General features: G+C 44.1%; 1 protein-coding gene across 1 annotated transcript in view; it reads right to left on the bottom strand.

The window, feature by feature from the left end:
* Nucleotides 1-1,631: 1,631 nt before the first annotated feature.
* LOC126484489 (neural-cadherin-like) overlaps nt 1,632-16,927 on the bottom strand; it is a 351,697-nt gene continuing 336,401 nt past the window's right edge. The window contains exon 13 of the mRNA XM_050108024.1: nt 1,632-1,754. Within this exon, the coding sequence (XP_049963981.1) occupies nt 1,708-1,754 (47 nt within the window). The 3' untranslated portion in view covers nt 1,632-1,707. The remainder of the gene's footprint in view (nt 1,755-16,927) is intronic.

Here is a 16,927-nt window from a genome sequence, read left to right as displayed (position 1 = left end):
TAAATCGAGCATCTCAATGCAAGACTTCAAGAATTGCCGTAGTTGTGAGCGAATAGTGCTGGAGCTACGTCAAACAATTTTTTACTAGGTGGAAACACTATTTTTGATTATTCTTTTTACAACTCACAAGTTGATGAAAGGGCTGAGAAACCGTGGTCTTTATAGTTGAACAGTAAAAGGATACAGGAGAGCATTGAAAAAAATATTAGTAAACAAAAAAAATGATCTCAAAAGCAGAAAGTTTCAGTTTGCAGTAAGGTTCGGCGTAGCTGCTGTAAAATGGCAGGGAAACTAAGCAGTTTGTCTGCTTTCTGTTGACAACAATCCAACAGTTATCAAAGAAAGGTGAAGATGGCGCTAAGATAACTGTACCGTGTCCTAAATTAGTATGCCATTCGTGCGGTCTTAGTCGCCTTGCCACGGTTCGCGTGGCTCCCCCCGTCGTACATTCCAGTCCTCCCTCAGGAATGAGTGTGTGTGCTGTCCTTAGCGTAAGTTAGTTTCAGTTAGGTTAAGTAGTGTGTAAACCTAGGAACTTACCACACACACAGTATGCCATTACAACAACACAACGGATTGAGTTGACAGGCTCCATCAACTACGAGAAAGATATATTACGGCAGACGATCTCTAAACTCGTGGCATCGAGTACTGTTCTTTAATTTGGATATTATCAGCTCACATATACTATATCAGATAGAAAGGCAAAAGGCAGATCAGTTCACCTTTCTTCTCGGGTTAGCAAGACAGCTGTCTTATTCGAACGATTCTTGAGTAATGTTCATCAATCTCGGATCCTTAGCAGGTAGGACTGATGAAAGAGACATAGAAGATCCAATGAAGAGACCCAAGTTTCTTCACAATATCGTTTAGACGGAGCGATAGCGTTACAGAAATGTTCCACAAACTCCAGTGGCAGACACTATAAGAGAGGCGTTGTGCACCACGGAGAGGTTTACTATTGAAATTTAGAGAGACTACTTTCCGGGAACTGTTGGGCAACATATTACTTGCTCCCACATACATCTTGCGAAATGACAACGGCGAGAAAGTTCGAGAAAACAGACCAATACAGAGGCTTACCGCCAATCATACCTCCCCTGCTCAGTTCGCGAGTGGAACAGCTAAGAATGGATAGGTTAGTGGTGTCAAAAGTACCCTCAGCTATACACCGTTAGGCGGTTTGTGGAGAATGATGTAGACGATGTGGCTATAGATGGCTTTTCATGTAGAAAAAAGAGGTGTTCAGCGATCACTTTCTTCTAGCAGAAAGAGAAGTTTTTGTGTGCCAGAATATGTCCGGCTAGTGAATGTAGGCAAACATGTACCGAAAGACAATGACATTAGGAATCAGTTCAGATACTGCAGTACAAAATATAAGCAGAAGAGAACAAAAGTTGTTGGTGCAGCTTGGGATGTAAAACTTTTGCCACAACATGCTTTAATAAGTCTCATGGCATATACGGCTCTTGTTTTGAACTTATTGTAACTTTTCATGAAAATTGATATATTAGTATTTTTGTACACTGACAGTAATCAAATAAATTATGACATGTATAGGTAATTCCACAGTTCCCTTATTTCCGACCAAAGCATATTTATGTATAAAAACAAAAAGTAATAGGAACGTTATTTTATTGGCCTGTTATACAAAGGCAAAAACTACTTACGTGGCTTCTTGTTGTCTGCAGCGTGTACGTTCTATGGCTAACAGTGCCACACCATGACTGACAAACGAGTTCTTGTTGACTTACCTAAAAACAGACAAAACAGTTTTATTAATATCTCAGTCAACTGTCAAAAATATCTCTATTAATTTTATAAGGACGGAAGATATGCAGTCTCTGTCTTTGTTGATTGTAATCAAGATGACAAGTAAAGACAAAAAGATTATTTCTCTACCTGGCCCAGAGATGGCACTGGTATCAATACAGTTGTGTTTTTGTTGTATTGGTGCATGTTGCCAATACGTCAGTCGTGTTGTATATACATAGGGGTCCAAAAAATGTATCCACTGTTTAAAAGTCCATAACTTGCAAACTAATTGACGGAGTTGTCTCATTTTTGGTGAAAGTGTAGCTTTAAGTCCAACTTAAAGATATAACTATAGGTGTTCGATATGATCACAATTAACACCGACACACAAACGATGCCGCAGAACTGCAGCACGAACTACTGACTGCAACGTGTTCAGTTGAATATTTGCACATGAATGTACGATGGATTCTCGAAGTTCATCCAATGTGCGTGGATTTTGTCGATAAACGACGTCCTTTAGTGTTCCCCACAGGTAAAAGTCCAGAGGAATTAGGTCTGGGGAACGTGATGGATACTCCAAAGCACCTCTACGGCCTATCCATCTTCCTGGTAGATTTTCGTCGAGATACGCCCTAACACGATTTTGGTAGTGGGCTGGGGCACCATCTTCTTGAAAGTAAGCTCTTCCGTCCCCATACAAGTCTCGGATGGCAGGTAAAATGGATCTCTGAAGCTTCTGAAGGTACACCTCCCCGGTAACTGTGCCGTCAAAGAAGAATGACCCAATCAAGCCCCGGTAAGACAACTACACCACACATTTACTCCTGGCAAATTCACGGCTTTGTCTACATGAACGTTCGGATTTTCGGCGGCCCAGTAGATGCAATTGTGGCGATTTCGGTGGCCGTGCGGTTTTAGGCGCTACAGTCCGGAACCGCGGGACCGCTACGGTCGCAGGTTCGATTCCTGCCTCGGGCATGGATGTCTGTGATGTCCTTAGGTTATTTAGGTTTAATTAGTTCTAAGTTCTAGGGGACTGATGACCTAAGATGTTAGGTCCCATAGTGCTCAGAGCCATTTGAACCATTTTTTTTGTGGCGATTTACTGTGCCATTGAATTTGAACTGTGCCTCATCAGACTACACAATCATCTCTGCAAACTCTTCATCGTTGAGCACCATGTTAGTAAACCACTCGCAGTACTCCATTCTACGATCCGAGTCGTCCTCGTTCATAGCGTGTAACAATCGTAGGATGTAACACTTCCACTTTGCTGTCTTCAAAACTCGTCGAACACTTGAGCGACTCACTCCAGTTTCACGGGCACACTGTCTCACAGACTTCTGTGGTGAGCGAGTGAATTGTTGTAACACACGATGGGAGGTAACTGGACTTGTTACTGTTACAGGTCGTCCAGATAGTTGTTTGTTTACATCTTTAACACAGCCTTCGGCTTCAAATTTGTCTCGAATGCGACGAATCGTTAAACGTGTCGGTGGCTCTGTTTGATACTCATTTCGCCATTGCCGTTGAACCTCATTAATGTTTTCGTACTTGAAATGCCACTTCAAAACTGACTTCCTTTCATAGATTGTAAGCCTTGCGCCAGCCATGTTTACTCGAGTAACTAGGTGCAACTAAGAACAAAACACTGACTATCTGGCGACTGTCATCTGACAAAACAAAACAACGCAATACAACGCTTGTGTAGCGATTGCCGGAACTACAAACTATTACACTACCAAAGATGAGACAACTCCGTCAATTAGTTTGCCAGTTATGGACTTTTAAACAGTGGATACATTTTTTGGACCCCTCTGTATTTGTATCAAATGGATAAACTGGAATAACGCTGTATCACATTTGTTTTGTTATTTACAGAGAATGATTACGGTTGTGAAGTAATTAGAAGCCAGCTCCTTCTTTTCAGAAGTTACAGAATGACCAGCTTAATTCAAACGTGGGTATACTTCTCTTGGGAATGATGCTGAAGGACCTGCCAAAACTATAATCAGAGGTGAAAAACATTTAAAAAGTGCTCGTATACGTGTATGAAACAGACGACGGCAAATGAGAAGGATGGTTGTGATACATGTTACATGGAGATCTGATTACCAGAAATTTTGATGCAAGGAGGATGCCGCATTCGTTGAAATCAGTCCAAAAGTAACGTTAAAAAAAACTTCTCAGCAATGTTTGGAACTTTTTAATGCGAACAAAAGTGATTGTACCTGTTGCAACGAGCGAGACGTTGTTGGACCACATCAGTGCAGAAACGACGTCGCCTTCATAGCGGAGGACGGTTACCGGCGGTGCTGCGTCGAAGAACAAGTCGTCGATTTCATTTGTCAGTGTTGCTACCAGTGTGTTATGGGGATAAACACTGGAGAATATTTTGCTAGTCTACTGCACCGACTGGATGAAAAAATACGTGACAAGATGTCCGATTAATAAAGCCAACGCGTCATCCCACAAAGGTGCACTCCCACCGAGAAAACAGGGTGATTATAAGTAGGAATTTTTTATACATTATTATATAGTTACATTCCGTGTAGCTATAGGTTTCGCTTTGAAAATGTGACATCAGGTATACTTGATGCATAAGTTATGCTGCTGATTCTCATGCTTACATTCATGTTGGTACTCCTAATTTTTCATTTGAAAAACTTGCTGTAATTGTAAAATGTGCAGTTGTGAAGCAGTATGGAAAGATAATACAACCATTTTCTTGCTAGAAACTTGTGGATATAATGAATATAACTATATTATGCTCTTATGCAGGAACTGCTTGCAGTTTTATCCACTTAAGTCAATTATTCTTTTGAAAATTGAGGAAGCCGCAGAACAGTTCCTTAATCCACAATTCGTTTATTGTGTATAGGACCGGTTTCGGAACATTTAAAGTTCCATCATCTGGTGTACAAAAATAAAATCACTTCATCATCTGAGGTTATCTTCACCAAAATGCTGTCGCGGAACCTAAGGTTCCCTGTCAAAAGGATAAATGGGTCAGCCGGCTGATGTGGCCGAGCGGTTCTAGGCGCTTCAGTCTGGAACCGCGCGACCGCTACGGTCGCAGGTTCGAATCCTGCCTCGGGCATGGATGTGTGTGTTGTCCTTAGATTAGTGAGGTTTAAGTAGTTCTAAGTTCTAGGGGACTGATGACCTCAGATGTTAAGTCCCATAGTGCTCAGAGCCATTTGAACCATTTTTGATAAATGGGACAAGAATTCCTTAAGAACCGTTCCACAGAGCTGCGCTACCGGGAACACAAATTGGAAAACTAAGTAATAATAAAAACGACTAATATTTACAGGAAAACTACGTAATAGTAAAAACGGCTAGTATTTTCTATTACACAGTTTTCCTGTTTGTATTCCCGGTCGCGCAGAACGGGGGAACGGTTGTTATGGAATTTTTGTCTCTTTTACCCGTTTGACACGGAACTTTTGGTTCCGCGACAGCATTGGGGTGAGGGTGACCTCGCATGATTGAGCGATTTTATTTTTTACAACAGATGGTGGTACTCTAAGTATTCCGAAACCGGTCGTGTACACAATAAATAATTGTGGATTAAGCAACTGTTCTGCGCTTCCTTCATTTTTCAAAATGGACGTGTACAGTTGCGGTCGCCCCATAAGAAGAACTATTCGTTCAGTTATTATTGAATCTATTTGTTGTAGTTGAACAGTGAGTATGGCTCAACAAGAAATTATCGACCTTCCTGTACAACAGGGGACGGAAATAATTAATAAACTAGAATGAAGAGAAGTACTGGCGGAAGTAAAGCCGACGCTTGCTTGGGTACCCCAGCTGGTAGAGCACTTGCTCGCGGAAGGCAAAGATGCCGAGTTCGAGTCTCGGTCCGGCACACAGTTTAATCTGCCAGTAAGTTTCAATTAAAGACGCAAAAATTTTTGTCTGAAACAATCAAAATTCCATATGCGAGACAGCTACCACTGGAGATAGGGACTCTGATTTCCAAATTCTCCGTAGGTGGCATCTACGAGAACTATTTAAGGAATCTATAACGCAGCAAATAAAGTTTTTACAAGATAATAAGCACAAAAGATGAAATTAATCAATAAATGTGTCTGCAAGTAATACTTTGTGTGTAAGAAACTAACAAGCATGAGAAACTCAAACACCAACGGTATTTGTAGAAGAATACAACATGACGTAGACAAAATTTCTAGCTGGCGTATCAATGTCAGCTATCTCTGAATGTAGGGAAATATAAGCCATTGCGGATAAGTAGAGCTGGGCAGGGTGGCCGAGCGGTTCTAGGCGCTACTGTCTGGCACCGCGCAACCGCTACGGTCGCAGGTTCGAATCCTGCCTCGGGCATGGATGTGTGTGACGTCCTTAGGTTAGTTAGGTTTAAGTAGTTCTAAGTTCTAGGGGACTGATGACCTCAGATGTTAAGTCCCATAGTGCTCAGAGCCATTTGAACCATATGAACCACCAGAATAAATAAAGTATTTATTTAGCAAACAGATGAGATTTCTGCAGCAGTGAAGGCGTCTCATGGACCGACACAGGATACAATGTAATGATGTTTCTTAGTTATACGATGGAATTCGTTATTTACGTATTAATAACTCACTATCATTAAAAACGATCAAAGAATAAGCTGCTTTCTGGTTTAAGATATTAGGTCTGAAACTGTTAAAATTTAAGTTAGCTTTTATCGGGGAAATTCATTCGCGCTAATTCCGAGAAAAAATTAACGAGAACCATCAATTATTTTTCGAAGGACTAAACTTCAAATACAACTTCAATTACGGCAAGGGCGGAAATTTCAAGGTACTTCCTTTAGTGCGAAAGAAATAAAATGAAATAAACCAGCGCCGTTGCCTCGGCAACGGAGAAACCGCGCCACATTGTTGGAAGCGCGGCAGCAGCAGCTGCACAATAATCTCTCTAACAAACGAGTCGCGTTACGCGGGAGGGCCGCCGGAAGATCCCCGCCGCGCTTGCAGCTTGCCAGGGCTGTAATTGCGAAAACGCAACTAAGTGGTTTGCTGTAGGAACGGTCCATTTGGATTAAAGCGCGAGAGGGGAGCAGTCTAAGGCGCTACCGAGTCCTCGAGTTCCGGGCGCAGACCGCAGGAGTTGCCAAGCTCGGCTGCGCAGGTCTGCGTCGCGCGGTTACGGCACACCGACTTCCCACTAGTTCCCTATAAACGTAATCAGGGATCGAGAAACCTCTGCGCACCTTTGTGTACAGAGACCGGTTACCGCAATGAGGTACAATTACATTACATTACATAGGAACAAACATTCAATGCTAAAATACAGTATATTTTGCTGTTGCTATTAAGGTGACTGCCTATTACAGAAAAGTAGTAAGTTAAGACCAGAGGTCACTTACATACGCTAAAATATGGCTGAAGTCAACTAACATGCAGCGATATGGAAACGTATCAGTGCCTATCGTGTAGATACGCCGAACCTACAATGTAACGAATGCCTCGCGAATTTTGGAGATGTGCGCCATATCGGGACACGAACCTTGATTTCTTCTTTTCGCCACATGTCGCCTGAACCATTAGGTTATCTGGGCACGCCTCAAGGTCTGACTCAAGCTTTCTTTGTTGCTGATTTTTTCATCAAGGACAGAGAGAGAATGAATGCCAGAACTGTAGAGGCCTTCTGAATTCACTTTATAAATTGTGTGACAGAATTGTAACAAACTGAGTACCGCCAATCGCTGCAACTGTATTTTGTGATGCCCAACATCGTTTAGGAAAGCGCAGATCCTGCTCAGGCTGTATCTTCACCATGACACAACTAATAGAAAATCACCGTGAATTGAGTTTACCAACATTTCTTGCCTTCATTGACTACGGAAAGGCGTTTGGTAAAGTGCATCGAAGTAACTGTGGAAAATTTTCAGAAATAGAATGATCCCTTCTCATAAGATTTATACAGGTTTTATATATGAACAACAAATTAGAAATAAAAAAATAGCAAACAGCAGACATAATATGGCTGACCTAAACCAAGGAGTTAGACAAGGGTGACCCCTCTCATCCTCTCTTTTTAATATATGCAACGACGATGTAACCAAAACTTGCGAGTCGGCCTCTGTGACCGAGCGGTTCTAGGCGCTTCATTCTGGAACCGCCCTACTGCTACGGTCACAGGTTCGAATCCTGCCTGGGGCATGTATGTGTGTGATGTCCTTAGGTTAGTTAAGTTTAAGTAGTTCTAAGTTCTAGGGGACTGATGACCTTAGAAGCTAAGTCCCATAGTGCTCAGAGCCATTTGAACCATTTTGAACCGTCTTCCACTCACGCCGTCGGGGGATCACCTACGGGGAGGTTTACTATCTTTGGGTTCAAAAAATCTATATTTTTAAATTGCATTTTTGGATCGATAAAAGTGCTTAGAATACACCCCTGAAACGGTTTTCCCGAATACGGAATGGAAATGTTTGTTATTCGCGGTTGAACAAAAAAATTCGCCTGCCTGAAATCGGCCTTTTCCACGCACCAGTTTTTTTTTTTTTTTATTGTACCGGTGCTTGGGAGGAAACACACTAAATTCAAATGAAAGTCTGAGCGCGTGTGTTTGGAAGTTAGCCCCCCAGCATTTACATTCTGATGGGAAGACTGTGGAGACTGCAAATTTTCTGGCAGTGAGCAGCTTCAACGAAGGGTATTCAGCAATTCTGAAGACCATGATAACGATGGACGTCATCCTGGACTTTATTCGACGCAGTTGGCCAAGCATTCGGACGACTACCGGATTCAAGCGGCCGAAAACCGCTTGTCACCGGCAGTACGAGCGGCTCTGGAGCAGCGCAGGATGGCCCAGATCGAGCAGAACGCCCTCTGTGAGGAAGAGGAAGGGCTAGTTTATGGACCCGGAACCGCAAATTGAACCTACGTTGCATAATATTGCATTTATATGTAGTCAAAACTTCAAACGCCTTTTTTTTCGAAATGACGTTTTCTTTTTATCGCGCAGTATGGTAACTTCAAATCTATTGAACCGATTGGCATGATTCCTTGTTTCCGACGAAGCTAACTAAATTGTCTAGGAGTTGTTGTCTAGGAGTTGTACCACTTTTATTCCGATCCATCAACTATAAATATTCTTACTTGGCCGACGAAGTCGAAAAATCGACGAAAAAAACCCTATTTTTTCAAATGGCCGCCATTTTGTTTCCTATGGTCCAAATAACTGAAGAGGGGTGCAACTGCTAAAGAATCTTATATACTTCCTTAACGTCAACTCAGTTTTCATTTCAAACGAGCCGGCTGACATGTGACATACCGCGCGTGGAGGCTCAAATGGTTCAAATGACTCTGAGCACTATGGGACTTAACTACTGAGGCCATCAGTCCCCTAGAACTTTAGAACTACTTAAACCTAACTAACCTAAGGACATCACACACACCCATGCCCGAGGCAGGATTCGAACCTGCGACCGTAGCGGCCTCTCGGTTCCAGACTGAAGCGCCTAGAACCGCTCGGCCACTCCGGCCGGCAGAGGTCTACACCGAAATTCTGTTTCGTTCCGACGGCACTTCCGCCTTTGCTCTTCGTCATGTCCGGTCGAAAAAATTCCAGTTTGTAGAGAAAATATCAATAAACATTTTGACCAAATTTGACATTGGTATCTATAACACATCCCTAGAAAAAATTTCTCAAAGAACACGCTTTTTTTGGGCCAAAGATAGTGAACCTCCCCTTAAGATGGGATGGAGGGCCGTGGTCTTCAGCAATTAAAGCAGATTCTACCTACATGCAAGTGATGGTAGTTTGCGTGTACGACGTAGATCTGGTGAGCGCTGTCTCAATGGGTGCATTCGTCCGAGACACACTGGCCTCACCCCAGGCCTTATGGTCTAGGGTGCGATGAGCTACGACTCTCGTTCACCTTTGACGTTTCTGGAGGGGACGATAACCAGCGCTCAGTACGTGCAGAAGATTGTTAGACCCGTTCTCTTGCCGTTCTTGCAGCAGGAAGGTGATGTGTCGTTCCAACAGGATAATGCTCGCCCACACGCTGCCTATGAAACACCACGTGCACTGTCCGCCCCCGGTAGCTGAGTGGACGCCGGCACGGTAGCTCAGCGTCCTCGGTCAGAGGGTTAGCTGCCCTCTGCAATAAAAAACTGATTCAACGGCTCAACACTCAACTTGAACAGGTGTCATGGGACATCCGCACCGAACAAATTCAACGAACGAAATCGAGCAACAATGAGAACAATAAAAATAAATGTGGCCAGCGCGACAGAATGTGACTACTAAGGGCTCGGGTTCGATTCCCGGCTAGGTCGGAGATTTTCTCCGCTCAGGGACTGGGTGTTGCGATGTCTTAATCATCATCATTTCATCCCCATCGACGTGCAAGTCGCCGAAGTGGCGTCAAATCGAAAGACTTGAACCCGGCGAACGGTCTACCCGACGGGAGGCCCTAGTCACACGACATTTTTTTTAATTTTTTATTTTTTACCACGTGCTCTGCAAGACGTGCAGTAGCTTCCCTGACCAGCGCGATCTCGGGACTTGTTTCCAATCGAACACCTGCGGGATATGATGGAACGAGAAATGACTTGTGCGACTCGTCAGCCAACAACTCTTACACAACTACGTGAACAGGTCGAGCAGCCGTGTCATAACGTATTCCAGCACAGTATTCTCCATCTGTACGATCGACTGGATGCCAGAGTCTGCGCCTGCATTGCCACCCACAGAGCTTACATCACGTACTAATGTGGGTGTTTAGCATGGGTCGATAACTGGTATCTCAGTACAGCCTGTGCTATTGATTTGTAAACGTAATCATTTTATGTATTCCATATGCACTGTTCCAACAATAAGTACTGAATGAATTGGAAACGTCAACAAGGGTATATTAATTTTTTCCTGCAGTGTATTAAGGCTTCAGTATTGCATACGGGCCTAACAAAGCAATGCAGTACAGGTTAGGTCTCTTTAACTAATTCTGTGGAACCTTACACAATGCACTGGGAAAGAAAGTCCGCAGAGATACTCTACTGAAATTTTACACTACTGGCCATTAAAATTGCTACACCAAGAAGAAATGCAGATGATAAAAGGGTATTCAATGGACAAATATATTATACTAGAACTGACATGTGATTACATTTTCACGCAATTTGGGTGCATAGATCCTGAAAAATCAGTACCCAGAACCACCACCTCTGACCGTAATAACGGCCTTGATACGCCTCCGCATTGAGTCAAACAAAGCTTGGATGGGGTGTATAGGTACAGCTGCCCGTGCAACTTCAACACAAGTCCACAGTTCATCAAGAGTAGTGACTGGCGTATTGTGACGAGCCAGTTGCTCGGCTACCATTGACCAGACGTTTTCAATTGGTGAGAGATCTGGAGAATGTGCTGGCCAGGGCAGCAGTCGGACATTTTCTGTATCCAGAAAGGCCCGTACAGGACCTGCAACATGCGGTCGTGTATTATCCTGTTGAAATGTAGGCTTTCGCACGGATCGAATGAAGTGTAGAGCCGCGGCTCGTAACACATCTGAAATGTAACGTCCACTGTTCAAAGTGCCGTCAATGCGAACGAGAGGTGACCGAGACGTGTACCCAATGGCACCCCATACCATCACGCCGGGTGATACGCTAGTATGGCGATGACGAATACACGCTTCCAATGTGCGACCATCATGATGCTGTGAACAGAACCTGGATTCATCCGAAAAAATGACGTTTTGCCATTCGTGCACCCAGGTTCGTCCTTGAGTACACCATCACATTCGCTCCTGTCTGTGATGCAGCGTCAAGGGTAGCCGCAGCCATGGTCTCCGAGCTGATAGTCCATGCTGCTGCAAACGTCGTCGAACTGTTCGTCCACATGGTTGTTGTCTTGCAAACGTCCCCATCTGTTCACTCAGGGATCGAGACGTGGCTGCACGATCCGTTACAGCCATGCGGGTAAGATGACTGTCATCTCGACTACTAGTGATACGAGGCCGTTGGGATCCAGCACGGCGTTCCGTATTACCCTCCTGAACCCACCGATTCCATATTCTGCTAAAAGGCATTGGATCTCGACCAACGCGAGCAGCAATTTCGCGATACGATAAACCGCGATCGCGATAGGCTACAATCCGACCTTTATCAAAGTCGGAAACGTGATGGTACGCATGTCTCCTTACACGAGGCATCACAACAACATTTCACCAGGCAATGCCGGTCAACTGTTGTTTGTGTGCCGGCCGCGGTGGCCGTGCGGTTCTAGGCGCTCCAGTCCGGAGCCGTGCTGCTGCTACGGTCGCAGGTTCGAATCCTGCCTCGGGCATGGGTGTGTGTGATTTCCTTAGGTTAGTTAGGTTTAAGTAGTTCTAAGTTCTAGGGGACTAATGACCACAGCAGTTGAGTTCCATAGTGCTCAGAGCCATTTTTTGTTGTTGTTTGTGTATGAGAAATCGGTCGGAAACTTTCCTCATGTCAGCACGTTGTAGGTATCGCCACCGGCGTCAACCTTGTGTGAATGCTCTGAAAAGCTAATGATTTGCATATCACAGCATCTTCTTCCAGTCGGTTAAATTTCGCGTCTGTAGCATGTCATCTTCGTGGTGTAGCAATTTTAATGGCCAGTAGTGTATAATGTTATGGCTGTACCAGTACTGCTCTATCGATGCAGAGAATAGACCCTTACGAAGAGAGATGAAAAGAGAATAGGAGCATATTAAGGGAATTTCCTTAGTTACGTGGCTGGATGTATTTTGATGCATGAAAAGATGAATGATGACATTCGAGCTTAACTGAATACGCAGAATATAACTAACATAATAAAACAAAATCAGTAAGATGGAAAGAGTGTAATGGATAGACTGTACGCCAGATAAAAGAATCACTGGAGCCGGAAAACAATATAAACCAAGAGGCAGAAGATCTTTAGGAAAACCAATGAAGAGATGGCTTGATCAGTCTTGACGACGACTGAACGGACCAAAAGGCCCAATCGTTGATGTAGATGGTGGTGATGATGATCACTGAAGCCAGAAAGTAGTATAGACCAAGAGGCAAAAAATCCTTAGGAGGTCCAATGAAGAGATGGCTTGATCAGTTCTGAAGTAGACTGAACGGGCCAAAATGTCCAGTCGTTGATGAAGGTGGTGGTGGTGGTGGTGGTGGTGGTGGTGATGTTGTTGTACGGAGTTCGAACTCAAGCAACAAACATATAAAAATTCAACTCTTTGTTTACAAAACTATATCAAATGTTTAATGGTGTTCAGTTGGTCTTGATCCTCTGATGAAACTGGAGCCATGTTGTTATTTGTTTCATGTCCTTGTCTCTGCCCTTTCATGAACGCTACGGTCGCTGCCAGCAGATCCAGTACACTGCCTTAGCTCTGGGAGAACAATTGGGTACAGCAAAGAGTCGGTGTACGCGTCAGTGCAGCTCGCGCTGGTTATTGGTCGCGCGGCCTCCCGGAGCTGTACGTCTCGGTGTCTGCTTCGCCTCGCCTCGCCTCGTCCCACTCCTTCGGAGCCGACGCCTGCGTTCGCAGATATTGGCGCCGAAGCTGAGTTGTGCGGGCGACCGGTCCGCCGCGTCGCGTTAAGGAGATTGTCTCTATATATCATCCGGGATATCGCAGTGTCGTCGTCAGCTGCCCGCTGAATTGGTCGTCGTGATGGCGTGTCCCGGGTGGGGAAGGGCGGGAGGTGTAGTGGGTGGGGTGGGACAGTGCGAGGAATGGGTGAAGAAAAAAGCGACTCCCAGGGCCACTGCTGCGCTGCTCAGGACCCGTCAGTATGCCGCCTCGGGTCATTTGGAATTCTCAGGCTGTGCCGTAATGTTCGAGGCTTGGCATTTACAAATGTCGCATGCTCGCTGGTCTTCGTTCTGAAATGCGCAGTATTCCGACAAGACATTCAGCTTGAGTTACTACTCTCGTAACATGTACAGCTCACCATTCATAAAAACACTGTAGATAGATGTTCTCGCATGTTGATCTTCCTACTCGTGTTATTATCAATTATTAAGAGCTATTACATTTGCAACACGAACTTTGGGCATACAGCGATGAGCACCGAGCACTCATTTAATAAGCGTGTCTGTACACGTGGAAGCATGATCACAAATCTGTAGTGATCCCGGCAACAAATGTTTACACTGAGGCGACAAAAGTCATGGGACAACTCCCAGCATCATGTCGGACCTCGTTTTGCCCAGCGTATTGCAGCCAATAGACGTGGCAATGACTTAACATGTCGCTGGAAGTCCCATGCAGAAGTACTGAGCCATTCTGCCTCTACAGTCGTCCATAATTGTGGAAGTGTTGCCTGTTCACGATTTCGTACACGAAATGATCTCTCGTTTATGTTCCATAAATGTTCGTTGGGACTTCTGTCGGGCGATATGGGTGGACAAATCATCAGCTCGAACTGTCCAGAATGTTAAACTTCCTGGCAGATTAAAACTGCGTGCCCGACCGAGAGTCGAACTCGGGACCTTTGTCTTTCGCGGGCAAGTGCTCTACCAACTGAGTTACCCAAGCACGACTCACGACCCGACCTCACAGCTTTAATTCCACCAGTACCTCGTCTCCTACCTTCCAAACTTCACAGAAGACCTCCTGCGAACCTTGCAGAACTAGCCCTCCTGGAAGAAAGGATATTGCGGCGGCATGGCTTAGCCACAGGCTGGGGGATGTTTCCAAAATGAAATTTTCACTCGGCAGTGGAGTGTGCGCTGATATGAGCACTTTCTCGCGAAAGGAAGAGGTCTCGAATTCGAGTCTCGGTCTGGCACTCAGTTTTAATCTGCCAGGAAGTTTCATATCAGCACACACTCCGCTGCAGAGTGAAAATTTCATTCTGGAAATGTCCAGAATGTTCTTCAAATCAATCCCCCGGTGACATGACGCATTGTCATCCTAAAAATTACATCTTTGTTTGCTACAAATCGTCTCCAAGTAGCCGAACGTAACCATACCCGGTCAATGATCGGTTCAGTTGGACCAGATGGCCCAGCCCATTCCATGTAGACACAGTCCATGCCATTGTGGAGCCACCATCAACTACCGCGACCGCTACGGTCGCAGGTTCGAATCCTGCCTCGGGCATGGCTGTGTGTGTTGTCCTTAGGTTAGTTAGGTTTAAATAGTTCTAAGTTCTAGGGGACTTATGACCTCAGCAGTTGCGTCCCATAGTGCTCAGAGCCATTTGAACCATTTTCGTATGCTTAATGGATGAAAGGCCATCAGTTTTTCTGCTGTGGTTTCGGGGGTGTTTCAACAGAGTGCGGCTGTTCTGAGACGGTATAATTAATGACTGAAAGTTTTTCCATTATTAAAGATCACAAAGGTTGCGATATACAAACTGATACGTATTTTCTACTAACACACAAATTCTGAGGCAGTTGCTACCTTCGCCTTACACGTTTAATTACGGTTATATCTTTTATTGGTTGCTGATTTCAAGTACTTCGTCACACTCAATGATGATGGTTAACATTCACAACAATCCTCACTGCAATCCATGGTTGTTGCTGGCCGACGCGGTTGACGCGAAACACGTAATTCGGCACTTGTCACTTTTGGTTTCATATCACTCGCGAATCGGTATTGATGAGGGGTCAACCCCACGACGATAAGGCGACGCGCTCATTTGTCACACTCCGGTGAATTTACAATTTACTCCTCACTCGCCACATCCGCCATTGACACCGAACTCTGCTTGACCACTATTTATTTATTTATTTTTATTTATTTATTTATTTTTTTTATTTGTTTTTTTTTTTTTTTTTTTTTTTTTTGCCAGTGTTCACAGTACCGCTTTCACTCGACACTAATCTCACTGCCTCCTGCAGCGCTCGACAATCGACTCCTATCTGCTATCGACCTGGGTGTCGGATACTAATATCTATGTTCGTGGGATCCCTTACAGTTTCTGTCAGCAGTGGTACGCACCTGAAGAGGATCCAATTATTTTGCAAAGTTCAGGACAGTTGTTTAACAGCCTTCTTAATTTTTAAAAATGTCAGAAATATGACTAATTTCTATTAGGTTCCAAAGCTTTTTTATTCATCGTCAAATGCCATTTTCTCGTAATACTTTTCGCTACAATATGGCGGAAGATGGAAAGAATAAGTTGGATGGACAGAGTAAAAAATGAAGAAGTACTGAGAAGAGTGGGAGAGAAAAGGCAGTTACTAGATGTAATAAAGAGAAGAAAAAGAAATTGTATTGGGCATATATTAAGAAAGAATGACGGACTGATAAAAACAGTTTTAGAAGGTTATGTAGAAGGGAAAAGGAAGCGAGGAAGGAAGAGATTCCAGATACTGGATGACATGATGGACTGTACAACATACAGCAGCCTTAAGAAGGAAGCAATGGATCGCAGAAAATGGAGAGGCAAAGGACCTGCTAATATAGCAGATAACTGATGATGATGACAATATTCTATTTTCAGTTTCTGATATTGTTATACTACCACAAAGGTACACTTGACAACCGCACACGATGTGAAATCAATGCTGCAGCACTCAGGAGTGATTTATCGCACCATGTACTACCGTAACGGTCCATAACTGGACTATAACTCAGCACGTAGAATGCGAAGGCAAACACGTTTGGTGAAACGTTTGGTAACCAACGTCATCTTTCTGCGTGGCTCTATCAGTGCTTCATTTTTCCTTCAGAAGAAAGAAACGTTGTCATTTGAGGTAACACATGAATAGTCAAAACGTAAACATAATCGGAGATAAAAGGAAAACGGGAAGAAAAAAGATAAGCACTCTTTGTAAATGACGTCACGGGTTCCCCACAAAGCTGAATGTACAGGGAACGAGCAGCCACTGCCTCTAGCACGCACATGGTTAAAAAGCAATAGAAGACAGTGCATTAGACGCGTAGTATCACAGCAGTATGTACATTTCATTCTGAGCACAGCGCAGTCTCTTAGTAAAGTTTAATAATTACTAGGAAGATGACATTTGTACCCTAATACGCTGGGTTCAATTCTCGGACGTCGTGAAACAGATCACACGTTGATCCCTGTCTCTTCAACGTTGAATGCGGCACTAATAAAGTGTCACATCTATCTTGAGCGGCAGTTTTCAGAAATGTAAAATGTTACGATATTGCAGCACCTGTGTTATTCCGAATTACGATGCAACGCAGTTCGAATTAACACAGGCACTGCAATAACGT

This window comes from Schistocerca serialis, chromosome 6 (genome assembly GCF_023864345.2).
Source record: "Schistocerca serialis cubense isolate TAMUIC-IGC-003099 chromosome 6, iqSchSeri2.2, whole genome shotgun sequence".
Taxonomy (NCBI): domain Eukaryota; kingdom Metazoa; phylum Arthropoda; class Insecta; order Orthoptera; family Acrididae; genus Schistocerca; species Schistocerca serialis.
Note: the sequence above shows the minus strand (reverse complement) of the source record. Positions and strands in the feature narration are given on the sequence as shown.